Source organism: Clupea harengus, chromosome 9, assembly GCF_900700415.2.
Source record: "Clupea harengus chromosome 9, Ch_v2.0.2, whole genome shotgun sequence".
Lineage (NCBI taxonomy): Eukaryota > Metazoa > Chordata > Actinopteri > Clupeiformes > Clupeidae > Clupea > Clupea harengus.
Genome location: NC_045160.1, coordinates 6,591,848 through 6,619,143, shown reverse-complemented (window position 1 = coordinate 6,619,143; position 27,296 = coordinate 6,591,848). Strand labels below are relative to the sequence as shown.

Sequence of the window (27,296 nt, the reverse complement as noted above, 5' to 3'; positions counted from 1 at the left end):
AAAGAAACAGACCAATATGGAAATCAATTTCAAATATTTATTTGGTTTTGTTGCACAAAGGTTCCCCATGAAAACAAACATGCTTACAAAAATAAAACACTTTAAGGACAAGTATCCTCGGTGGCACAGGACATCTCCACTGGTCTCCGCCTGTAGAATAACATTACATTTTTTTTTTAAGTACCCACTGAAGGTTGGAGGGGGTCACTGGTAGTCATCATCTTAGCCTCCTCACACTGATGTCTCAGGGCACACGTGTGAGGTCTCATTTCCCCCTGAAGGAAACACACACTTCCTCTCTCTCTCTCTCTCACACACACACACACACACACACAGACTCAATCTAAAGGAAGTTCAGCCCACGGCTGGGTGCACAGGAGGCTAATGCCCTGTTGCCAACGCTCACTTAGAACATGGAATCATGTCTTTACACCACTGGTGTAGCAACAGCTGTCAAAACAGTGAAAGTGCTTCCAAGTTTAAGACAAAGTTTGGAATTCTAATGAGATCCAAAACTTGTCATGCATTCTAGGATGCTTGTCTAGCTGTTGCTAACGTTTTATTGCATTTGATTGCATTTTTCATGGAAAAAAATGCACCATTGACAAATTTAACAAAAAACAAATGCATGCAATATGTAGAAACATCAAGTAACGTTATAGTTTTTTTTACTGCGCCTACAGAATTATCATTAAAGTAGGTTAAAAAGCACTTTCATTTGTTGACAACAAATACTACACACTGCACCTTAGACATACAACATGAGAAGGAGCATACTGCATTCCCAAGGAAAGAGAGGTCCAGTTAGCAGGGATGGCACTGGGAAGAGCAATATCTGTACATTCTGGTTTGAGGGCATCAAGTGCTTACTGAGAAATAAGTACACTGTTCATGGGTTAAAATGCGCTAATAAGAAATAGCCCTGGATTAGGTTGATTGTATGCTATTCAAAACACCTTTAACTACGTACTGCAATAGAAGACATGTTACTCCGACAACATTTTTATGTGGTCAAACTGTGTAAAAATATGTTTTAATGCCCCCTTGTGTCCAATTTTGACATTGCAATTAGAAATGATACTTGTTTGTATCTTTGGTTAATGTTTGTAATAAAATATGTCTACAAAAATAGCTGCAAGAATTTAAACAATTTAAGAGGACTTAAAAATCAAATATATAGTATATACACTTTCTGTGGTATATTCCAAATACACCTGCCATATTAACAACACTGTTGCAAATCTATACCATCATGAAATCATTCAGAATACCCAATAGGGAATTACAATCCCCTAAAATACTGCCCATGTCAGTAATACAGGAAATACAATACAATGTCAGTAATAAAGGACTGACAATTATTATTGACAAATAACCTTTCAAAAAAGGTTTTCCAGGGAGAGTCTGGCTAGTCCCTGCATAACCCAACCCCTGCACTGCCTCAGTGTCTATACTGTGTAATCAAGAGGGGACACTTCATCAGGCATGTTGCGGAGGGGCAAAGGCTGAGATGAGAGGGGTGTAGGGAAGTGGGGGGTCAGGGTGAACGGCGGGGCTCTGCGTCCGCCTCAGGCTCCATGTCGTCTGGGACGATTATTTCCCAGGACGAGCCGGCGTTGTTAGGGCTGGGGCTCTTGGTGTGGCTGCCCGAACGAGTCAGGAAGCCAAACCTTAATGAGAGCACACGAGAGGAGATAACAGGCAAACCTTAATGAGAGCACACGAGAAGAGATAACAGGCATATATTAAGGCCAGAAAGATAAAAGGACACTTTTCCTAAGAGATAAACACTGTCAACATTAAAAGGAAATGAAAGTAATATTGCACTCGCAGCTAGAACTTGACACCGACCCAAAACATCAGAACTTCTGGGACATTGTTGTCTAGGCTTGCTGATTTGAACTTTGTTCACATAGCAGTGTATGTTAGGTGTGGAAAGACGTCTCTCTCTCTTTTAATACTGCCACATAACATGAACACTGCACTTCTCTGTAAATTCAGTGAACTGGCTTAGGTTCTCTTTTTCAAATGCCCTTGTTTGAGTTTTGGGTCAGCCTGTTCTAGAGACAAACCTGAGAGTTTTTAACAGAGGTTTTCCTGTGCCAAATGTTTATAGTTTTGATTGGATATCTTTTTTGTCACACTTCTGTTGCTATTACAATAACAATAATATTGGTTGTCTCATTCTGATTGTGAGCCAGGAAAAACCCTGTTTGAGGCTTTCTAAGGATCCTGTCGTGAATGAACTGAAATACTAGAAAGCACAGCACACCTCAATGACATATGACATAAGTTTTAGTGATGGATTACGACACTGACTGTGTCTGTTAATGCACAGTCCATATTTACTGTAGTCTGATGATGGTACAGTAAAGACTATCAAAGATGATAGTTTTAGCGTGGTTAAGATTATGTTTATTAGGATTATGTACAGTCTATCATGCATTTTTAATGGGTGTAATTAATGTAAAATGATTTTGTTTTCCAAAGGCTGCTATAGCTTAGACACAGCTATGGGATTTTACTACAGAAATCTTAAAAGAGTGAGTGTGCTGAAAATACAGCTTTTTGTTATTGGGTACATTTGAGTTAAATTATCAAATTGATTAAACTTGTTAATCCACATCCACTAATTATACTATGGAATTTACCAAAATGTTGAAATTGCTTCGTAATTTACAAACTGTCAAAGAAAGCAGGATTATCAACGTTGTAACCAACTGTGTGTTGGTAATACTTAAATAACCGGTGTATGTGTACATTCTGAAACATTTATAGAACAAAACATTTACCAAGAGAATATTTGCAAAAACCTCCTGTCAAAACAGTGTACTAGACCATACAGTCCAGTTCTTAGGAAAGAATACAGAGTTGAGTTTATAGCTAAGGCTGATCTCTTATGGCTGTTTTAATGGCTGCTGTCCATAAAAGGTCAGTGCATATCCAACTTTGCCCTTCCAAACACTTACAGGTTTCTGATGCGAGACTCTGGAGGTCTGCTGTCAGGACAATCTGTATCATTGTCTGCGTCCTTGTTCTCAAACAAAGGGCCTTTATCCTCCTCATCACTGCAGAGACGCACACAAACACGCATACACACACACACACACGCACACAAACAAGTACGCAATTGCATTTGTACAAGTGCGTGCGCACAAACACACATACACACACACACACACACACACACACACACACACACACACAGAGAAAGAGAGAGATATAGAGAGACAAACACATAGTTGAAGCAGCAGTCTGGGAACTGAGCAATGCCTTGAAGGCCACTGTAGCAGCCTGTTTTTTACGACCTCAGCTCAACTGAGTTCTGTTCTATTTTTTGTTTTTTTGGGGGGTCTGAATACAATACATTCAATATTTCAACATGTTACATAGTCAAAACAACAAACAAAATCAAATCTTCAAAATCATTTGATTTGTCACTGTGTTACTCATCCAAAAGTACCTCACAGTCACATTTGCTAGTCATCAACACACAACCCACAACAGAATAAATGTAAACATCTTTCAATACTCAATAGTCTTTCTCATTTTGACGAGAGTACCTAAAGGCATGTATGAGGGAGTCACTCTGCATACCTCGTTTAAACAATCTATCAGAGGAGCTGGTGTCAAACTTATGAACTTTACCTCAACTTCATTCTTGTCTGTGTTCCATTCCTTCCATTTTTTTGCATCTACTATACCAGGGTCTTTAGTCCATTTGTTATATATGTTTGTAGCAAAATAATAAGGATATAGTATATAGGGCCTACTAAATGTCTCTTTTTAATCCTATTATTTGATGTCCCCTATCTTAGATTGAACTCTATTTCTGAGAACAAAGCTACCTCTCAATTGCAAGTACTTAAAGAAATGCTATGTTTTTTAAGCTTGTATTTCTTATTTAGTTCTAAAAGGAAAGTACTGAGTTATGGTTTATAATATCTGATAATTTCTGAATTCCACAATTTATCCACATCTCCCAGCGTAGTTGGGCAGTTTGAATAGTTATTGATGGGTTATTCCAAATTTGTATATGTTTATACAAATGAAAAAAAAAATATTTAGGATATTTATAATATTATATATTATTATTATTATAATATTTTTTTTATTTTTTCCCAAGCATTTAATGTTGTATTGATTTCTAAATGTACTGTTTTAAATGTTCCCTTGGAGAAAAGAGCTTGAAGTAAACCACTGATGATGGGCTGATGATCACTGATGATGCTCTGACCCACCTGCTGCAGTCGTCTGCCCGGATCCCCAGCATCTTGGCCTTGATGACAGTTCTCTGCTTCTTTATGGCAGAGCGCACTGCATCCAGCAAGAAGCCTGGACACCTCTCATCATTCAAGATTTCCCTGTTGATGTGACCAGACATACCAACACACACCCAGCCATCGACACACAACATACACATACAAACAACCACACACACACACACACACCATTCAAGCACAGTGAGAGTGGCATAAGTGAAGAGAAGAATGTTGAAGATGTATTTACATATGGCCAAAAAAACATTTGCATTTCCACAACATTTACCGGCCACAGAGTGGGCCCAGGGGTGCACACACGTGACTGAATTAGGCCCCTCACCTCTGGTAGTAGGACAGCTCCTCTTGGACCAGAAAGAGGTTAGCCTTCAGCTCGTTACGCTCAAAAATCATGTCCCTCACTTCCTGTTTGGTGAAACACGGCCGGTTGGGGTCCTTCAGATCAAAGATCATCTTGTCAGTTAGGTCGATAGCCGGCGTAGATAAGGGGGACTGTCAAGAGAAAGACAGGTTGGTTAAAAGTTGGTCATTGTTTCGCTCAAACCAAATCATTGAGGTTATTTCTATCCATTTCAATTGCTTAAATAGAAGAGCCACTGGCATACTCAAATTATCATTAGTCAACATACTTACAATTGTTGGCCCATTTCATGGAAAAGATTTCAAAAATGTAAGAGATTTTAAAAGCGCACACCAAACAAAGCACGCGCAAACACACACACACACACACACACACACACACACACACACACACACACACACACACACAGCCTTCTTACTGTGTTGGCATTGGCCTTCTCCAGCTGTGTGGCGAGGCACTCTATCTCCTTCTGTTTCTCGCACAGGTCGGCCTCCATGTCGGCCTTACGCTCCACTGCACTCTTCAGCTGTGCCTGCATGACGCTCTGCTTGTGCCGCAGCTCACTGTTCATTTTCATGAAGCGGTCCAACTGCTCCTGCAACTGTAAGACAAAATACTCCATTCACAACCTGCACACACAAAACACTATACTGAGAATGACTTTTACTATTATGCATGTCAGTGAAGGTATTGATGGAACCGCATATCGATGTTTTCCTGTTCTGATTGATTGTTGCATTCAGGTTCAGGTTCTTGTGTGAGCATAGAAATGCTCACATGGGGGACTGATGGAACTGAATATTGCTATTCTACTGTTGTAAGAGACATGAACTAAGTGTAGCATTATTTTGTATCTGTAACTCATACCCCTGGATGTGTACTCTGTCTCACTGAGACCTGAACCATTAGCATCTATACCCCTTCCCCACAAATAGCCGCCTTCCTGCTATCACCCTTTGCCCTTTGCCCTCTGTTCTCACTGTCTCCCCTTCCGGCAATCACCTATGGGGTGTGGTCTCACCTCCTCCCCCCTGTATTCTAACTGACTCAATGGTATAAATGCCAGCACATGCTACCATCATAGATTCTATGAGTATTTAGACTCTATATATTTACATTGGTAGACAGTGTATATGTATGTCAATGTATATTTTTAGATCTATACAAAGAATACTATGACTTTATATCACAGACTGAGAGTAATGAATCAATATATTGATTGAGAGTCACTCAATGTATTCATAACTCATCTTCTGTGACACAAATACTGCATGATAAAGACACCACCTCCAGTCTGGCAGTCCAAAACCAATAAACACACAAATTATTATGTTATTACACCAGACAAACGGTTCACTGTTGTGTTGTTGAGTCCATAACGTGACAGTTCCTGGCACCACAACTCCACTCATCTCACCGCATGAAAGGCACCTGCTTTGGACACATTAAAAAAAGCCTCATGGCAGAGGCCTGTGGGCAGAGAAGAATGTGATCTTGCTCAGACATGTCCTCTGACTTGTTCTCTGTGGGTGTGTCTCTGCTCCAGAGACTCACTAGGCCTTTGGCCTGGGGTGGAGGCCTACCGGCAGTCCTATAAAGCACCTGCACCTTAGATGAACTCTTGCTTAAAACACACATCAAAGTGCTGGCTGGCACAACAACAAAGGGCTAACCTTGACTTTGTAGCGGTCAAAGAAGCTCAATCTAGCAAAGGCAAGGTCACCAGTGGGATCATTAATGGAGGAGGGTAAGTCAGTACCCAAGTTGTTTGGTTGTTTGGTTGTTTGTTTGTGTGAGTGTGTGTGTGTGTGCGTGTGTGCGTGTTTGTGTGTGAGAGAGATAGAGAGATTAGATGAGAATGTATGTGAGGAAGTGAGAGTGTTCATGAGAAAGTGTGTGTGTGTGTGTGTGTCTGAAAAACAGAGGAAGAAAAAGAGAGAAAAACCGTACCGCTTCCACCTCTTTGGACACGGAAGATATCTCCAGAGCTTTTGCACGAATCTCATCCCGCTGTTTGTCCACCACCTCTTTCAGTTTCAACATCACCTCACGCTCCTGCCGCTGTACACGGTCTAAAGACCAGGAAACAAACAACGGAAGAACCCTTCAACACCGGGACAGGACCCGACACAAATGATTCTCCATAGAACACTGTACTTCTCCAGGAATGGCATTTGACATTCACAAGTTATGGTCCAATGTGGCTGGGTTTATGCCTGAGTAAAACACAGCAGAGACAAAAACTAGCCAGCAGTAAAATGAAGCATCTGTTGCTAAATTGATGCCCTAATGTCTGGTAATTCAATGCAGGACGGGGCACCTCAGTCATTACAATTATAGAGGCCAATACAATTCCCATTCAAATTCAGGGTGGTAAATCAATTAGAAATGTGCCTACGAGAAAACAAGACAATTCTAGGTCAAATTCTCACATTTCAGCTCAAATGTAATTACCACACTTTCACTTTTCTACACAAACAACAATACAAAACACATGTGAGCAGTTCATTTTTTGTGGAGCTAGTGAAGGCATTGGTTTGGCATAGCTTACAGTACAGGATGAAAAAACTAAAGTATCATGGAAAGTTATATTGGGGTTTGTTTCCTCCAACAATGTGTACAGTAATTACAATAAGTAATGTGACTGTAGTTCTGCAGTAACAGTAACTAAAAGACAGAGTGTTCGTTCGCACCTTCCTGAGAGTGGGTGCACCTGATGCGACCCAGCAGCTCCTTGTTCTCCTCCTGCAGTTGACGCACCTGGTCCTGGACCTCCTCCATCCGTTCCTGCCACTTTTTCTCCTTCTGCTGCCAGTCCTGTGGGTAGGCAGACAACATGGACAGTGAAATCACCTCAGACTGAGCAGCAAGCTGGTAGTGGTTTAATAGATACATGGTTAAAACATAAAAACTATTTCTACAGGGCCTTATTCAAATGAACGAACTCCTATGGGGCAAAACATGAGGAATGAATTAATGACATTTACTTATGAGGAATGTGGAATTCCCCGTTTTTACACAAAAGGAAATCAGGCTGGATAATGATTTATCATGGCCAAACGGATCAAACCTAACCCCAGTTACACCAAATCAAAACTTTGGCCCATGCCCTATATAGCAATGTTGTCTCACACACAACTCTAGAAAGCTAGTCTGACACAGTCACAGCAAGTCTGACACACAACTCTAGTAAGCTACAAAAAATGGACATAATAATAAACCTAAACGTGCAGACTCCACAAGTGCAGTGCATTACACAACCACATTGAACAACAAGGAGTCACAACATTGTTACATTATGGCACTGCATGAAGGGAGGACCAAGTACCAGTGTCCAGTTCATAAACCGCTAAAAAAAAGTCTTCAAGTCTAGTGCACGTTCTTTAGTGTGGAACAGCTAAGGGGACAGGACAGTGCGGAGCGACACATCTCAGCAACGCGTTTCAGCACACTGTGTACCCGGCCCGTGCAGTGCCCCAATACTGCTCCAATGTCTCAAAATAACGCTTGTATTAATATGTTAAATCATGTTCAGTGTGTAATTAACAGACACGCCCAACTTAATCGTTGCACATACAACGTAAACGGCGTAAGGTGGTAGTGAGTAGGCGATATTAAAAGGATTAGCTAGCTCTTTAGCTACCATGCTAGCTCGTCTTACCCGCATTTCAGTGTTGTTGCCCTCCTCGCATTCTTTAGTCCCACGTTGTTTCTTCTGTTGTTGTACCTGTAGCGTCTCAAACGCCTTCAACAGTTCCTCCTCTTTGGATTTCTGTGCATGATTTCTCGCAGCAAAACATTCCAGCAGCTCTAACACTTTCACAATTTTAGGAACTAGACCCTCGGCACTCTCTTTACCATAACCGTCGATTAGTTTTTCTACTTCAGATCCAATAAGTTTGGCAATTTCATACACATCATCCACCGACAGAGTCGAAAATGTCCTCTCCATACAGCCATATGTCTTGCTGTCCTGTTTGTGTTCACTTATTCTTTCACAGCTCTTCTCCATTTCTGCCACAGTAGATATCCGCGTTTAAGAATCGAAACTTCGTGCCCAACTTCTAACAGCCGGACATATCATACCCCAAAAGGTGCTGGAACCTATACGTTACAACGATTGAGCGACATTTAACCCAGAGACGTCTAACGCACATTAAGTTTGGTTATACATCCACATTATTTCTCGATTAATGTCGGATATTATCAGGCACAGCGACGAAACGGCAGCAGCCAGCAGCAGCTTGCTTTTCCTGGCTAGAATGATTTACGACGTAATACACATGCGTAACATGAGACTAGTGTCCAGAGGAATCAAGCAAACGTGTAAAGAATTTCTGTTCTCTGGCGTATTTTGGTTCACTGGACCCTCCTTCTGGCCTGACCAATGCAACTCGAGTTCGTAGCAGAGGCACGTGTTCGCTTGCTCGGTCGACCGTAAAGAAATATCTGGGCCAGAGGAGGGAAATTAGCTGCTCTCTGTAAGCACCGAAATGGCAACACTGCCGTTCTATTTCTCACTGCACCAGCACGACGTTCAGCAAATACAAGAGCAATTCGTTTCTAAATGTGAAAAATACGAAACATTTGTATAGGTTTCCCACATTCAATTCAATATTTTCTTTACTGACTGAGAGAATAACCATTATAAAGATCGAGGAAAACAAGTGCAACAACCAATGTATTTATAAAAGTGTAGATCTTTATTTTTTAACCCAAACTACAGTGACCACAATGGATGCACAACATAGCTACAGGGTATAGACAAATTACAGTTGGCTTAAAAAAAACAAAAGAGTAGTTTCCATGTTTAATCAGGAAAAAGGTCACTGAATAAAAGAGCATTGATTCCTTTCCCACAGAGATACTAGGCATCTCGCCCATTAGCTAAACACATACAAACATCAACTACAGCTGAGGGTCACACAAAAAAACACAATTTCGGTGGTGCGCGCCAAATCATATGGACAAAAATCATGACCATGCGAGTCGAATCAAGCCACCGTATGTGAGCTGGTGAATAGATGCAAGTTAAAAAAGGTAAGAAGATCAACTGAGAGACTCGAAAACAGGTTCCCGAAGCTTTGACCTAACTGCTCACACAAACAACAAAAAGCCTTGGTGAGTGACTGGGGTTGCCGTAAGTCTAAGCCTCTTAGATCCTTGTTGTTGAATATCAACAGTCGGTGCCTGGAGCGTATGGCCTCGGCCCTATTGGTACATGTCCTCCCGGTCGGCGTTGTAGATCTCGCCCTCCTGCAGGGAGGCGAAGTTGAGGAAGTGCGAGGGTCTGTGGACCTCGTGGTAGAACTCCTTGGGGTTGGCGAGCTGCAGGTCATACTTCATGTTGGGATCGTGACGCACACCTGATGAGGGGGAAAGGAGTAGAGATGAAACAAAGCACAGACACCTACACCAAGAGCTATATCTAATTTTCATTGTAAGAGGAGGATAAAATCACAACTTGGCTATCCCGCAATGCAAGTGGATATGCAACGCAAATATGTGCTTGCCCACTTCCACTCGTCAGCTGCAATCAAGCAATACACCATTAATTGTACACACGACCACATTAGTGATCGGGTGCCCACATTTGATCAGATATCTACAGATGATTCCCAGGACAGTCTCAATCATAGGCGCACGGGCCAGTGATATATCCACCTCCGTAAGGCCTTGTGAGGAGACATGAACTCACCCATGAAGTTGTAGTTCCAGGACACCTGTCCAGGCACCATGAAGAAGCCAAGGAACCGATCGGACAGGAGCATCTGGACCCTCTCGTAGTGAGAGGGCAGGTAGCCCTTGGGGTTGTTGCCCTTGTCTGTGTTCTGCCTGCCCCACTCATATCCACTGGGAGTCAGCTTGTAGGCAGTCAGGGTACAGGAGCCAGGGGTGAAGCTAAGGCAAAGAAAAGATGGAATCCAATGACTAAACTGACTATTTATTACTTAAATCATTTCTTAACTCAAAAACTTTTCCAAATATCCTAGATGACAATGCAGAAAAGTTGGACATATTCTACTTATCCAATTATGCAATGTATAATCTTTGGGGTAACGAATTTCAAAAGTGTTTAAGGGATTTTTCAACCTGGGTCTTATTTTGCTTTGTTAAAAAGTGTCTAAGATTCCTAGCTTCTATTGTGAACAACTCCTTCAAAAGAACGCGGTTTCTCTGAACTGAATATACCTGCAAGTGATAATGATGGTCTTCTCTCCGTCCCAGGACGGGTTGTCAGCCATGACCTTGGCGTGGGTGGTGACATCCTGTGGGGACAGTTGGGGCGACTCGTTGGGCTGCGTGTGGATCCAGCCAAGAGGCTCCATCTCCTACACACACACACACACACACACACACACACACACACACACACACACACACACACACACACACACACACACACACACACACACACACACACACAGAGAGAGAAAGAGGGTGGCGTACGTCAGACACAGACAGTTGAGGTCATAGCAAACACACCCAGGCAGATGGAGACTTCGCCTACACATAATGAGTACAGTGGTCAGCCTTCTCAGAAAGGACTATTTTTCCAGTTACTTATAATAGTCTCTTGGGGTTATAATATGGCAAGTGATACTGTAGTCAACTGAATTCTGCCATATAGTGGGGTTAGCCAAGTCCTGTATTCCTTATGAGTGCCCTTTGGAGCCAAACTAATCTTTTCATCTGATTACTTCATTTCTGCCGTACATTACAGGGCCCTATTCTAAACTCACCTAAACAAACATCAAGTGATCTATAAGCCCTATAAACTACCAGTCTGCCGGCACATGGACGTGATTTTTACCTTGAGGTACTCGTGCCCGGGCAGCTGGTTGGGCAGGTGCACAGTCTGATGCGTTCCCCACTGGGGCACCATCACAATGCAGCGGATCTCCTTCACCTGGGGGTTGTCTGGAGGGCTCACACCGTACAGGTAACCAGCAATCTGTGGGGAAGATAGGCACAGGTCAGCAAGTTCACCTCATACACTCCACACTAAACTGTCTTCAGTGTTGTATGTATAAGCGTGTACACTGAGAGCACTGCACCGCGGTCTACGAGGCCAAGATGGCGGTTTGTTTTACTAACCTGGGCCCGAAGGTCAGAGATGCAGATAAACTTCTTGAGAACATTCTTGGGCAGAATGTAAGTGTAGCCAGTCTCTTTTATGTCATCCGATGACACGTAGATGTGGTTGGTTCGCAAGTGCAAGTTGGCAGCAGAAATGGCCCTAAATATGACGAGAAAAATGTAACTCATTTAGTAAACCAAACTGCAGAAAAAAACAAAAACAAAAAACAGGTGAAAACACAGGTTACTGATTCGAACTGATTCCTACTGAAACCTCACCTGACTCTCCATTCGGTCTTGGAGGAGAAGGTCTGGGTCTCGTAGTTGCTGGTGGTGGAGGTGATGATCTCGTCTCCGTGCTTGTTGACGGTGCGCGTCTGGGTGGCGGTCAGCTGGGACTGCTCCTTCGTCTGCTTCTCAATCTCAGCGATCTGCTGCCTCTGCTGAGACGGAGCAGAGATCTCCATACCCAGGATGATGTCCCTGATCTCAGACTGAGTCAGAGATGCCACGTTCACACTGGAAGACAGACACAGCAGATACTATCAAACACATGCTTCAGTTCATCTTAATAGGCAGCAAATATACACCATCAGGGAGAGGGCCAAAACACAAAACCATACTAAAGAGCAACAAATAGTTGCATAACAATAACTACAGCTGACTACACACATTCAAAGACGGTACAAAAATATATACACATTCATGACTACAACGTTTCCGAGACTCACTTGTTCTTTTTTCCGTAATCGGCAAGGATGAGGTCTTTGAGTTGCACCTCAACCTTGATCCACTCCTCGTCTGTCAGAGTGGGCCAGATATGGTGAGGCTCGGTGATGGTGGTCTTGTCTGGCTTCAGGATGACTTTGGCACGGTCGTTGTTCACATGGAGGGCCCTCAGGATCAGAATGAGACGTGAGAATGCCTGCACAAGAAACAAATGACACGCTTATTAACTGGGGAAAAGAAGGTGAGCACTTACAAGCCTTACGACAACTGACTGAGACTGTGCCATCCAGTCAAGTGTCTAAAGTGGTGGAAGTACCGTGTAGGAGGAGATGGTCTTCAGCCAGTCGTCGTAGAGGTTGAACAGGACCATCTGTGGCTCTGTGGCCTTCAGAATCAAGTCTCCGAACTTCTCCACCTTCAGACAGGCCTGGAAGGGAAGCTGGAGCTCGGAGCCCTTGATCACGATGTTGGGGAAGTCCAACAAGTGCACCTGAAACACAAAACCAAATAATGACATTCTAAGACAAAATGAGAGAGACCGCTTTGGCAGACTTGCATGAGGTTTGGGATTAAGTTGTGGATTTCAAACGATTGCGCTTCAACAGCAAAGTACTAGTTGTGGCTGTATAATCAGCCAACTAACTTGTGGGCATCTTTTCTCATAACCTCTATGTGATACAGTCAAAGTACCTAACTTAACATCAGGAATGTAAAACTCAATCCCCGGGTTTATTAACAAATCTCACCTCAAGCGGGTCAAGCATGCCCTTCCTAACCCCAAACCTAACTCACCTCCAGAGGGTCAAGCATGCCCTTCCTAACCCCAACCCTAACTCACCTCAAGAGGGTCAAGCATGCCCTTGCGGGTGACGATGATCTGTTTGGGCTGCTCCTCCACGGGGAGTGAGCGGATCAAGGCAGCCACTTCCTCAGCAGTCTTCCACTTGGCCAACTACAGGTACACAACACAAATCAAGAATTGGGTTTGTTGTGTCTTGTTGGTATGATGGACCTTCTGAACACAAACCAGAAAAGGAAACAATCGATTTGAAAAAGGAGAGAAATCACAGGTACCTGTCCCAGACGTTTCTGTCCTGCCCACACAGACGTGTGGATGATCTTCAGGAAGAGCTGTCCGGTTCTCGGGTTGAAGATGAAAATGGCTCCATTGATGGGCTTTGTGGTCAAGTTACCTTCAAACGTCTAGTGAGAGAGAGTGGGTGAAATACTACCATTAATTGAGTGTTATAACCAATCAACAAGTTTAAAGTTGATTAACAATAGAAGTATGAAGACATCACATGTATCACAGGATGGTTACTGATTGGGAGAGCAGCATATGTCTTACTCACCTTGTGGATGGTGACTCGGTACACATTGGTGTCGTCCACAAACCAAATGATCTGGTTGGAGAAGAGCTCTCCGTAGTTCTGTGAGGACAGGTAGGGCTCAGTGGGCTCGGAGGAGTAGAGCTGCAGACCCTTGCGGATGCGCTCCCTCAGCACATACAGGGCGGGGTTGGCCTTCATGATCTTCGCCATGGCCTGCTGGATCAGTGGCTTGGCTCCTGGGAACCAGTTTCCATAGGCACTGCAGATGACAAGGATCAATACAGACTAATCAATAATAAAGTTTGAGCAGAGAAAGAGGATGTAACAATGTAATAATTTACTTGTTGATATGTTAATATTCACTTCATCAACAAGGTTTAGGAACCAACCGTTTCTCCATTTGATGTCGATGTTCACTCTCTATGTATATGCATGTGTAAGACCCCTTGAACTGTTACAAAACACTGACCTGTGCAGATTGTAGGCCAGATCGATGGCAATCAGCACCCCAGTGGGGGATGGGTAGATACTCATGTTGTCCGTGGTGTAGTCCAGGAACTTGGCCCTGGCGTATCTCTCGATGTCATGAGAGTCGTAGTCTCCCCAGCGGAGCTGGATGTCGATCCAGTACTTCTGAGTGGTGGTGCTGTCCATGACATCCCTGTAGGAGAGGGAGTACGAGGAAACCATCAGTTTAAATCCATCACAAACTACACTGAAGCTGTGCTATGAGGTCTCAGTTTCACACTGTGACGACCTACTTTGAGTCTGCCAGCAGAGAGGGTCGGGAAACGTTCCACTTGTAGGAGGCGAAGAGCAGAATGTCGGCGCAGGACGAGTTCATCTTGTAGGACTTCCTGGGATGGATGGTCTCCTTCTGGACAGTCTCAATCTCCAGGGCATCCAGCTCCTGATCAAACACCTGAAAGGCACAACAGAAAACAAACACTCATGAGATCAACAGGCTCTAAAGCTCAAACCGTTCAGCAGTGCAGAGCTTGTATTGAATTTACAGTTTTTTTTCTTTGTTTTACATCTGGGTTTGTTTTTCCTTTACCTGACAGAGATCCATGACAATGCTCTCGTGAATCTTCTGCCACAAGTGAGCTCTGAAGATCTGAATGAGGGAGATCTTGAGGGTTGGGATCTTGCCGTGCATGAAGATTCCAGTCAGATCCAACTGCACCTGGAAACCGACATACACCTAAAGGGGGAAAACAAGAAGCATAAGCCTTTACATTTAGTCATTTAAATTTACATTTAGTCATTTAGCAGACGCTTTTATCCAAAGCGACTTACATATGTGAGACTTACAATGTACCGTAATTTCCGGACTATTGAGCGCACCTGAATATAAGCCTCACGCACTGAATTTTTTAAAAATAATTATTTTTAACATAAATAAGCCGCACATGTCTATAAGCCGCAGGTGCCTACCGCAACATTGAAACAAATTAACTTTACACAGGCTAAAATGAATATCAAAACTAATACAATAGTTAGTTTTGCCAGTTAGATAAGTGCACTGTTGCTTTAAGAGCGCACAGTCGCAAGAGTCAATCAGAAGCTAGAACGTTAGATTGAAGACAGACGCTAGTTTGAAACCAGTGAGCTAAAGAACTTGAAGACTGGATTTGTATTGTTGTAAACTTTTATTTTATTTTCTAAAGTGTTTTGAGTTGTGTTCTGTCTACGCTGGTAGACTGAGGTTATTTTGACATTAGTTAAGTTATTGAGAGATACTGAGAAATCGCGTGGAGCTAAGCATCCATGCGGCTGCATCCATGCTAGCATCCTAGCTCCACAAAGTCACCGTAAACACAAAGCCACCGTATACAGTCACAGGTATCATAATCCATAAATTAGCCGCATCGTTGTTTAAGCCGCGAGGTTCAAAGCGTGAGAAAAAAGTAGCGGCTTATAGTCCGGAAAATACGGTATATACATTTACATTGATGGCACACTGCACATCAGGAGCAATTAGGGGTTCAGTGTCTTGCTCAAGGACGCGTCGACAGCAACTAGCAACCTTCTGATTACTAAACGACTTCTCTACCTACTGTACCACTGTCGCCCCACTTTTATAAAGTTTTTTTTTTTAATTATTATTATTCCTAGCTCAGATTAAAATGTCTTGCCCCCACTTGGGCTTTTTGGTAATGAGGCCTTAATAAAGATTGTATTTAGCAGCATTTAGCAGATGCTTTTATCCCAAGCTACGTACAAGGGAGAGAAGTAAGCCTTCAAGACACTACAAGAGATTGTATGGTTTTAACTGTATGCAACACAGATGGCATGACCTACATTGGCTCTGTTGATGGTAGGGGACCACCAGAGGGTGAAACGTCGATTGGGGATTTGGTTCAGACCAGACCTCTGGGCGTTGGTCAGCTTCTTCCATTTCATGGATTCTTCAAATCCACTGGCCTTTTCCCTGTAAGATACAGAAGACATTATTAGGAATGTGTAAAACTGTAAACCTCAAAATCTACACAAATACAATCTTTATTAAGGCCTCATTACCAAAAAACCCAAGTGGGGGCAAGACATTTTAATCTGACCTAGGAATAATAATAATAAAAAAAAAATAAAAAAAATGTTATAAAAGTTATTAAGCAGCACAGGGAGGTCAAAATGTTTGTGAGTTCACATAGCACTGACAAACCAATTACACACACTTTTCCTCAGCAATGACAGCTACAACTCTGCTACAATTTGAGGCAATGTGAAACATGTCACCAACCCTGCAGCCTTGACATATAACTTCTGAGAAAAACAAATTTCACATGTCCTTGCAACCCTCCGCTTGCACTCACCAGAAGAGACCCTCCCAGGTGGGGAAGTAGGTTCCCTTGAAGAGCGTGTGCTCCAGGATGCCTTCCACGCCACCTAGGGCCTGGATCATGTCTGTGCGGTAGTTATTCAGGTTCCACAGCTTGCCGTCGTGTCTCTGGTGGGTCCACCAGAAGGGGTTCTGCTTCAGGACCTGCACAAACATGTCAGAGGGTTTAAGTCCAAGTAATGAACACTAACTTTCATCTGATGACACATAAGTTGTAGAAACGTTCTGCCTTCATACAGACTCCCTTGTTAAGTTGCCATGCTCATTTAATGCAGATATGACATTGGTAACGGCCTTTACCTGATACTGCTTGAAGTCGGTCCTGACTCTCCATCCCTTGTCATAGGCGAGGGTGTGTCTGTCTTTCTGGAAGAGGGTGTTGATTCGTGGGATGCCTCGATCCCATGAGTCCTCCAAATCCTCCAGGGTCAAGCGCCTGTGGAACAAATAAGCTATTTAATTCCACAATTCAGGTAATTCCAGTAAAGTTGTCAAGGAAAGAAAAGAAAGGGCCTATCCTTTGCAAAGATGAGAGCAAGGTACTGTGGATGCAACAAACCAGAGGGAGAAAAATCCAATAGTTTATGCAAACTCCCAGCAAGTACATACATGGACGAAACACTGACACATCCTGCCATGAATCTGCTGTGTGTCTTGACCACAGCCAGTGCAGTGTTGTTTACGCAGTACCTGTTTTGGGCAATGGCCTCTTGTCGCTTGAGGGCGTACTCAGCCCACACCCTCTGGGAGTCGATGAACTCGCTCTCCCACGGCTGGATGTAGCGGTACAGATTGGGGATCAGCTGGTCCTCCTCATGGCTCATGCCAGAGCGGAAGTGAGTGATGCCCACGTCCGTCTGTTTGGACCACCTGCAGAGAGCACCAGGGGGCACAGGCAGGTCAGTCCCAACACCCCTCACAGGAGCTCTTCCACACATTTAACACACAGTATGGCTGAAAGGAATTGCTATTGCTTTTTTTTTCTCTTAACAATTCTCTTCAACAATTACTTATAAGTAAGTCACTTTTAGTGTGGTGAGTACGTTTTGTGTGGCAAGTTTGAGTAGGAGAAAGACAACTAAAAAAAGACAAATAAATTAAATTAAACAGAACCTACATTCAATAACGGGTACATATTAAATGAACTCTGAATGTAAGCCTTGTCTGTACCTGAGGTCAGACTGGGGAATGAGCACGTGGCCCATTGACAGCATGCCCAGGCCTCCCAGCTCTTTGGGGGTGTAGAACACCACAGGAGGGAAACGGCTGGGCATTTTGGAGTTCAGCCCGATCTTGATACGGGTCTGGATCTTGTTCTCGCACTTGACCAGCAGGTCCAGCAGCTCCTGGGTGTTGACCACAGCCTCACGGAAGTAGGTCATGAGACCGATCAGAGCCGTGTTCCACTTATTCACGATCTGAGAGGAGGAAACAGATGCAATACAGAAAATGATTAAGATGAAAAGGCTTATATTTTGGTGGTGGAATATTTCCAAACCCAGGCATGGATGTTTATAAGCATTTAAAACACCTGAATTTCACATTTATTTGTGTCATTTTTTCTCCCATCTCACCTTAGTGAATGTGGTGGATCCGGAGGCCATGAGTATCTGACGGACTCTGTTGTGGAACCTCTGCATGGACTCATCATCCACACGCAGGAAGCACTGGGCCGTCCTTTCTTTGGTCACCTAGATAAACAATGACAATAGTACAGACAGAGTGAATAATGGCACATGGTGAACAACCAATTCAATCCCATAGTCATTGCAAACTTATTCATGACAATGCAGCTCAATTTATTTGTGATAGTTGTCTTGCCTCATTCTGCAGGTTCCAGACTCCATCTTTGTGGGTGAACTCCTCGTAGCTGGTGCGGCACTTGGGCAGGATGCGGCACTCGAAGCCACACATGTTGAAGAGCAGATTGGGGTTGTCTTTGCTGTAGACCGACACGAAGCTGTTCTCCCACTGCACGGTGGTCACGGAGCGGGGCAGACGGTTCTTGATGTCCCAGAAGACAGCGCGACCCCTGGAAAGAAATGTGTGTTTGTTAAGTACCATCAGTAACACAAACGCACATAATCATAGGAAACTCATGACATGATGTACTGACTGACATGGGAGATTCCAGAGAAGTCTTTGTGGTGATACTTACAGGTTGACGTCGTGCTTCATCAGCCTCATCCTGGCATCTCTGGGCCAGCACTTCTTGTTGTTGTAGCCCACGATGTTCTCATTGTTGGGGTCGGGGTGCTCGGTGAGGTACCTCTGAATCAAATCTCTGGCATCATCGGCAGAGAACCTGTCATTTGAAGACAAGAACGAGAGGGAGAAAAGGAGAAAGCGGGAGAAAAAAGTAGCTTCGTTAGATTTGAAGGACTACCGGGCACTGGGTTCAGAGAGGAAGTAGATGAGCACTGTTGAGTCCTAACCTGAAGAAGATGTGGATGCGGTCGATGTATCTGCAATAGAGGCGGATGGGGTGGGCTGCCTCGGTGGCTGTGTCCTGGAAGCTGAGGAAGTCGTTGGGCATCTGCGGGGGTCCGGCCATCTCGCTGGCCCGGTGCAGACCCAGCACCAGCAGGTCCATCACCAGCCCATAGTACTGGACGATGAAAGAGGCGAACTGCAGGCCACGGATGATGCCATACGAGTTGGTGTGGTTCATGTCCTAAGGGGGGGGGGGGGGGGGGGGTCAACAAATATGATGCACAATCAGTCACTGGTCTTATGGCTAACAAATTCACACCGGAGAAGAGATTTTAGCACACGAAACAAGTTTCTTTTGAACTCTTCCATAGAGAAGTTTTGTACTCTTTAGTTTTTTTGTTCAAAGTAAAAATTCAAAGAGGATTCAAACTCAACTGGCCTCTTAACATTATAAGAGAATATGCACAAAGTTAAGTCTGAACAACAAACCTTGTAGTTGATGACCACGTTGTTCTTGGCCGTCATGTAATCAGCGATGTTGTGGTCGACGATGAGACGCAGCAGCCTGTTGAGCAGCGTCAAGTCGATCTTCTCGTACATCTTCTCGTAGCGGGACTCCAGCATGACGTTGCACTCTCCCTCAGCAGTCTCCCACACATCCTGCAGGTTGTTGATTCCTAAAGGGGAAAATATCAGGCAAAACCTCCATTAAAATTTTAACACGGCATACAACCAGGTCCTTTTGTAATAGCCACCAATAGCAATCTTACTCTGAACAAGTGCCACTAAAATCCTCAAAACCTACCTTGGCACCACTTGTAGACCAGCAGTGGGGGGGGCTCTGTGTCTGCAGGCTTGATCCAGGGAGGAAAGAGTCTGCGCTTGTCCGCCTCGTACCAGAGGTACTGATCCAGGTAGGCATCAGTGATCTTCTCCAGGGGCTCCACGTCATACACGGGCACCAGGTGGCTGTACAAGTCCATGAACTCAATGCCCACCTACAACCATGAAACACAGACAGCTACAGCTCAAAACAAGGTGGTGTAATTCACACTACAAATCCCTCAACCACCTTGACAGTGACGTCTCGAATGGTTTCATGAGTGCTTTAGTGTGGGCATCTTTATTTACCTCTTTGAAGGCTCTCTGTGTGAGGAGGTGACGCTTGATCCTGGACAGCGCCTCGTGAGGGTTATCGTAGGCCTGCTCGATCAGACCCAGCTCCTCACGCTGAGACTGGTTCAGCCTGGACTTCACACTGCACACACACAAATAAAGCATTAACCAGACCACCAAAATACAACACCCACATATATCTGTACAGAGAGAAAGAGGGGGAAATCAAAGGACATACGCCCAAGGAGGAAGTGTGCATCATACCTGTAGGCTTCCTTGAGCCTTTCCAGGGCCAGGATGAGCAGCTTGGTGTCGTGTTTGTAGGAGAGGGGAGGGAAGGGGATGGGGGAGAAGCGGCGGCTCTCGAGCCAGTGGACAGTGGTGGTGTAGATGGCCACGGCCTCCTCTGCAGTGATGTATGGACCATCCTGAAAACACCACCCCATGTCAGCCATGCCAGTAACAACACATGATAACACATCTAGGACATTTTCATACAATGTATTTTTTTTTTTTAATAGTTCGCCAACTTAAAATAGTTTAATAGGTTACCAAGTTTACCAACAAAAGATTTCAGCTTGAAGTCAGCTTGAAAAATGTGTTTATAATGAAGCTAAATGGGTGAACAACAATTTCCTGAAACTAAATGAAGGCAAAACAGAGGTCCGACTGTTGTGAATAAGCACACATAAAGAGGAATTTCAAGCTCTGCTAGCCTATCAAATTGCCCGTTGTAAAAAAAAAAAAAAAAAAAAAAATATCTGGGTGTGATCCGTGATTCAGAGTTAACTTACATGACCCACTTAAAACAAAAATCATAACACAACAACAAAAACACTTCCCAGGCCTTCCAACATAAATGGAAAGAAAGTAGAAAGTTGCAAAGAAATTGTTACTTCCAAATGAATAGATTTTTTGGATTAAATGGGAAAGCCAACAGACCATTGGAAGAGTTTGCTTTGGGCCACAGTTTGAAGCCAGTAGCTACAACAAGCTACTGGCCTTGATTCAGGGCCTCCAATGTATCCTTTTAATCTAGCATACTAAATAAATTAAAAAAAAGACAACTATCTTTTTTCTAAGAAGACCAGGGTCACCCCAGGTTTTTTTGTTTGTTTTCGCAATGAACAGCTACTGCCACAGAAGCCCTGTGCTTCCTGCCCCATTTCTCCCAACTCCAGACACTGCCAATACCCCGTTTAATCAAGTGTGCCCTGTTCTATACAAATGAGCACTACTGATGGCCAGATGCACAACACACAAAACCACCACCAACTTCCTTCATTGAACCATCCAAGAGCCCAACCACAAACTCATCTCCCCCCCCCCCATACTCCCCAAAGCTGACAACAATCCTTTGTTGACGAAATCCCTCTGTCTGCATTGGCTGAATAGAAACTAACCTTCAGGTAGTTGTGCTGCCTCTCCTGCTCAGCCTTCAAGTAGAGTCGGGTGAGGCGGCCCAGGTTCTTCTTGCAGACAGTCTTGTCCACAGTGGCGCCTCGCCTGATTCGCTCACGGTTGTAGTGAGCCGTGTTAGTCCACCAATCAGCTTTGGCTTTCACGTAGCGGAGAATCATATTCTCAATTGGAGTGGGAAGGCCTGGGACCTGGGGGTGGGGGAGGAATACAAATAAATAAATAAATAAATAAATACATAAAAATCAGGGGCAACTTTAGCATGAGACCAAGATAACAATCTTCATATTCTGTGAGAAAATTCCAAAAGACTTCCTAAAACAATTGATTTATTTGCCACGGGTGAAACACTGGATATTCCAACAAGCCTAACCTTCCATGGAATGTTGGCTTTCCAGCATCTCCAGGACTCGCTGAGGTGCTGCAGGATGGTTCTGGCCTTGTTCTGCTTGATCCCCTCGGGCATCATGTCTAGAATGTCGTGCATCACGGCAGCACGGAGCTCCAGGTCAAAGTGGGACTCCACACGCTGCTTGGTGACAGTCTTCGCAACTCCCTTGGAGTGTCGGCCTAGAAGACACATCAAAACGTCAGTCAACCGGTCGTATCTCCACTCCTACACTTAAGATACAGTAATACCAATGATAAATATCTCCACTTATTGAAGTAAACATGTGATGGTTACCCTCAAACTGCCTGGCCAGCAGGTTTCCAAGCCATCTCTCCAGCAGTGGCGTTATACCCCTCATGAAGAACAACCAGACACGCCACCCAGGAGCCCAGAATCCACAGCCAGGGCCTTTGCCCACCGGTCCCTACAAGCAAACACATCACGACACTTCACACAGGGTTTACCAGACTCTTCCCTATTTGAACAGGTCAGTACGCCTCAACATCTGTGCAGGTCATAACCCTGAGGCCTGTACTCACGGTGTTGAAGCGGTAGTAGATGAGATGCTTCAGGTCCTTGCACATGCGGATCTGTCTCATCAGCTTGTACTTGTAGCGGTACATGCCCGTCAGCTGGCCCACATGGGCGAAGATATACTGCAGGCCGTCAGACAGCTGCAGATAAGACACGACAATGAGTACGTGCAACGAGAACCATGACCATGCTTAAAACAGTGAGAAACTATGTTTGAAATACATTTTGAAAAATGGCTATAAGTGTCTAGCCTTTGGCTGCTGGCTTACAAACGAACTCGGCGACACAACTCCTAATTTAAAACAAATACGATCTCCGAGAGAACCTTACCTGGAAAGCGTCAACGTTGCCCAGCCTGTACTGCACGTGGCTGTCCACCACCAGCTTGCTGAGGCGAAGCACCTCTCTGCACAAGTGGAACGCGTTTCCGAATCTGGACTTCTTACGTTCCTGTGGCGGTGAAAGACGAGCATGTATGAGGACACCTGACAGTCACACGAAAAACCTGAGCTCACGTCGACTCGTCTCATTGTGGACAACTCACCTTTGTGGTCAGGGTCTTGACGGGCTTGAGGTTGAAGTTGTAATCCAGATGCAGGTAGTTGAGGTTCTTTCTGTGAATGAGCAGGTTCAGCATGTTGTAGCCCTGCCTGCACACCTGCAGCCCGACCTCCACCCAGTCCAGCTTAGTGGACTGGAAGAACTTGGTGGCCTTGAAGGAGCGGAAAAGATACCTGCAAGGGGAGAATCACAAAGGAAATGACTCAAACACAAAATAATTGGTTGCAATTTACACTTAACAATAAAACAATTATAAGTGGCAGAGCTGGCCTTTCATTTCCCCCCTTTGTTTACCTCTTCTTCTGCGCCTTGGGTGGCCTGTGTTTGAGAGCATTGAGCACGTAGTACTTCAGGAGTTTCTGGTACGAGACTCGAACCTTCACTGGCTGGCCTGCGGGGCAGTGCTCCCGGTACCTGGAGGGAGAAGACACAAGTCCCTCGTTTATTGTTGGTGTAGGAGTAACTCAGGTAAGACTTTAGACCGGAAGTTGTTAGTCAAGAACTGATCCTCCATCTTTCATTATACCCACCAGTTCTTGATGAGTGGAATGTCGATGGCACGGCGAGTTCTGCCAGAGCGCAGGTTGAAGGGACGAGGGGCCCAGAGAAGAGCGATCCCATTAGCAGTGTTGTCGGTGTAGAGTGGGGTGTCTTTGAGGAAGGGATCCACAAACTCAGGCAGCTCAAACTCCTCGTCGTCCTCAGGCAGGGGTTCCTGGCTCTGTTGATACCAAATTGTACCAATTATCATCAACATCCTTTTGGCTCATGACCAAAACCCAAAGATGACACCCACTGGGGAGTTAATAAAGTTTCTTACCTTGACTGAGTGTCTGTGAGAGATGGGGTTGATGAGTGGGTCAAAGTAGAAAGCTGGCAGATCAGGGTCCTCTGTCTTAATGAACACCACATTTGGAGTGTGGTACCTACAGACAGATTAAAACAGCTAAATTAAAATCATCCTGACCACTTCCAATTGAACAATGAAATAAGCCTAAAAGGGGCCTTTACTAACCAGGTGAGATGCACATGGTGGGGCAGGTTGTTGTACAAGAAGGGGAACGCAATCTTGTACTCTGTCCTGATGGGCTGCCGAATGATGATCTTGTTAATGTCGTTGAACTCGTTCCAGTCCTCATCCCTGTATAAAAGTTCAGGAGAATTCATGAGGCACACTGATGCCAAGACATAAAACACATGCACCTGGCCGAAGGTGGTCTTCATACTCACTGGAGATTGATGTCTCGGACCAGGGGCTCAAACTTGGGACCCCCAGGGATAGCCATGTTCAGGGCTTTGGATGTGAAGAATGCCTTCAGATCAAACAGGTAGAAGTAGTTTCTATCCACCAAGTCAGTCAACAACTGATTGGCCAGACGATACAGGGTGGACATCATCGGCAGAGTGAACTGCCACCGCCTGTATGTGGTTCCATTCACAAATCTGTGGGAAAAGTGAACGAATGGCAAATAAACAAACAAACAAACAGGCAATAAGACAGTGTTCATTTGCTCAATTAAATTTTATTAGTATTAATAATTATCAGTACAATGTAAAATGAAAAAAATTCTGTTCATTATGCCCTGACAAGTATGAAGGAAACAGAATGGCTGGCACTGCAAACAACCCAGATCAGTTTGCATCGCAAAAGATTGTTTGTTTTCCTTTTTAACCAATCATTCACATGCATAAATCTGTACGCACAAATACAAATTCTCAATGCATCTCGCTCATTGGATGTTTATTTTTTATTTGACCTGCTCGGTGCATGTCTGCACAAAGGCCAGTTTCCAGTTTAACTAATGTGAGCAAGCCAACATTCTAATACATCTTGTTAGGTTAAAAAGGAACAAAACCATCAGGTCGCCTCTCAAATGAGGAGTGCCTCATATTCAGGTGAGAAGGAAGAGGGGAGATAACCTGTGGAACTTCTAAATTCTTAAAAGAAAGTAGATAGTAGTAGATGGATCAGAAAGACTTTTCAGTGTGTCACATCGACTCACTTGGTGTTGTCTTTGAGGGGCTGGTGCTCGTAGAACCACTCCACACAGGGGCCATCCTCCTCTGTGTCCAGCTCCATCTGAATGGCCTCCAGAGGCTCAACATCCAGGATGTTGTCTGCGTAATCCAACGGAGGCTCCTCATCATCGAAGGGTGGGAAGCGCATGCGCTTGAAGTGCCGTCTGTCTCTCTTCTCACGACGCATCATAATCCACATAGTACTACAGAAACGCACAGAGAAAAATGCTTTCACATAAACCATCGCCAAAGCGAGCAAATCCTTATGTTCAGAGATAAAGATACAATAGAACACACGGTAATGGAAGATCATTTCACCACACTCACCCCCACTGTGCTATGTAGACTGGCTCAATGACCCAGGGGATCTCATTGACGAAGGAGATGGCTCCAGTGATGTGATAGAGCACAGGAACATCCCTGATCTGTTCCCATGGCATTGGCATGTTCTCAAGCAGTTTCAGCACTGCGTGGGGCATGTACTTCAGTGCCCTACACACAACACAGAGAATAAAGATGTTTCCTAAATTGTATAATGTAATTCCAAACGAAAAGCCTTATTACACTAAAATGTGTCAACATTCAAGTCAGAACAACACATTCACATTGCTCACCCAAGATAAACTCTCTTGTCATGACGAAACTTCCTATTGGTCATGTCACCATGATCCCTTATGATTTTTCGTACGTGCTCTGGAGGCATATCTTCCTTCTGCGCATCCACAAACCCAAATTTGCGCTTCTCGGAGTAGCGCTTTGCCTGCAGCTGCTGCCATTTTCGTGCTGTTTATAGTTCAGAAACAAATACTAGAGTCAGCACTCGGAAAAAACGTGCAAAGTGCAATCAATGTGCATATTTCCATTACACTCACCTTTCTCTTGCAGTTTTTCCTCGGACATATAGTCTGGTACCTGGGCTGGAGGGGGGATGCCAGGAGGCATTCCACCTGGTACACCTCTGAAGGGGAAAGCAGCTGCCATTGCCGCTTATCCTAAAATACATAATTAAAATATAACTTAATACAAACGGCTGCGCTACATAAGTCGCTTCTGATGGACAAAGTGTACATGCTCACATCTTAAAACATAAAACACATTCCCATCAACCGACCTCCCACACTAGTGAATGTTTTCGTTGTTGATGCAACGGTACAACTGATTTGGCAAGCTAGCTAGTTACCTAGCAAGCCAGTTACCTAATCAGCTACCTACCGACTTAACGATACAATTTTAACTGATTCAGTTATTAACTAGCGAACATTAGAAAAACACCACAACTTAAGCCCTTTAATTTCACGAAGCCAATGTGATATTTATTACGTAGTTGGAAAACGTTGATGTGCCACTTGTTCATTCTACCTTACGTTTTCAAGACTCTAGCTATCCACTTAACGTTAGTTGCCACTCGGTGACTAGCTAACTACCTGCGAAAATACAACATTGCCGTTGGGGTTATCATTGAATGGCAAATTGGGTCGCCAACATGTGGGTCTCTACGGCTCATTGTTGGGTGCCTTTTGTAACACTTAAAATAGGTTTACCACATGAACTTATCTAGATAGCTAGCCATGCTGGATTCAAATGAACTATTCAGGAAAAGCCAGCAGGTTAGCAAAGCTAGCGCGAGCTACATTGCAAAACCAAACCGTATTTGTTTATACCACGTGCAAAATGAAAGTAAACCTTACCTTCAACTCCAAAGTAACTTTCAGAGTCGAAATAACTGATTATACAGTTCCCATATACATTAATATCCCCTAAATTTCTGTTCAGTTGCTCATAAGACTGTTTTCCACGATTTCCTGCAATGGTCGCTTTGTCGAATGGCGCACTGATTGTCGTCGGTCTACGCACGTTGCGCGTACACTCTTGTTATTCCCAAAGGCAAGATACGTTTCTTGTGTGCCGAAGCCCTATCTGTATGACTGGAGACTACGACGAATGGTAGGACAAAAGCGGTATTTACGTAACTGACGGATTCCCGGATGTTCAACCGGAAGTAAACGTACAAACTTCCTTAGTTTGCTACTGTGGTCACAGTGCGCATGCGCATCTCTGCTTTCAGGTTGATTTTGAAGAACTAGCCAAAGCTTTTTTTATTGATTGATTGATTTTTTCCATTTTTTATTTAACGACTTGTATATTCAAACAGCATGGATCTAACATCTTCCCTAAACAAAAAAAAGAGGAGGTGCATATA

The 27,296-nt window shown here is 44.1% G+C and overlaps 2 protein-coding genes and 1 non-coding gene across 4 annotated transcripts; all 3 read right to left on the bottom strand.

Moving 5' to 3' along the window:
* Positions 1–15: 15 nt before the first annotated feature.
* On the bottom strand, positions 16–9,005 carry rilp (Rab interacting lysosomal protein). Of its 2 annotated transcripts, XM_031573180.2 has the most exons (9): positions 8,303–8,999; positions 7,335–7,458; positions 6,592–6,713; positions 5,060–5,242; positions 4,603–4,772; positions 4,242–4,364; positions 2,970–3,068; positions 2,652–2,683; positions 1,599–1,670 (listed from the first exon to the last, which is right to left on the bottom strand). In XM_031573180.2, exons 1-8 carry the CDS (start codon positions 8,651–8,653, stop codon positions 2,677–2,679), a joined length of 1,179 nt encoding a protein of 392 aa, XP_031429040.1. In that variant the 5' UTR covers positions 8,654–8,999; the 3' UTR covers positions 1,599–1,670; positions 2,652–2,676. The 2 variants fall into 2 exon arrangements, with proteins under 2 accessions (XP_031429039.1, XP_031429040.1); XM_031573179.2 differs by lacking the exon at positions 2,652–2,683 and having other exon boundaries at positions 16–1,670; positions 8,303–9,005.
* Positions 9,006–9,321: 316 nt separating this feature from the next.
* Positions 9,322–26,990, bottom strand: prpf8 (pre-mRNA processing factor 8). The gene is made up of 43 exons (XM_012825225.3): positions 26,785–26,990; positions 25,969–26,088; positions 25,711–25,879; positions 25,424–25,588; positions 25,081–25,299; positions 24,308–24,520; positions 24,093–24,218; positions 23,898–24,003; positions 23,608–23,798; positions 23,372–23,491; positions 23,061–23,250; positions 22,847–22,966; positions 22,522–22,656; positions 22,277–22,406; positions 21,965–22,161; positions 21,576–21,782; positions 20,437–20,600; positions 20,188–20,314; positions 19,862–20,054; positions 19,546–19,733; positions 19,059–19,297; positions 18,782–18,928; positions 18,445–18,655; positions 18,198–18,314; positions 17,794–18,041; positions 17,314–17,493; positions 16,924–17,059; positions 16,598–16,767; positions 16,086–16,215; positions 14,839–14,985; positions 14,543–14,703; positions 14,251–14,442; positions 13,803–14,040; positions 13,525–13,653; positions 13,289–13,402; positions 12,767–12,940; positions 12,453–12,646; positions 12,001–12,240; positions 11,740–11,881; positions 11,456–11,596; positions 10,834–10,973; positions 10,340–10,542; positions 9,322–10,007 (listed from the first exon to the last, which is right to left on the bottom strand). Exons 2-43 carry the CDS (start codon positions 26,075–26,077, stop codon positions 9,853–9,855), a joined length of 7,017 nt encoding a protein of 2,338 aa, XP_012680679.1. The 5' UTR covers positions 26,078–26,088; positions 26,785–26,990; the 3' UTR covers positions 9,322–9,852.
* LOC116221964 lies at positions 21,060–21,190 on the bottom strand. The gene has a single exon (XR_004164385.1). It is a non-coding gene; the product is annotated as a small nucleolar RNA SNORA2/SNORA34 family (small nucleolar RNA).
* Positions 26,991–27,296: the final 306 nt, after the last annotated feature.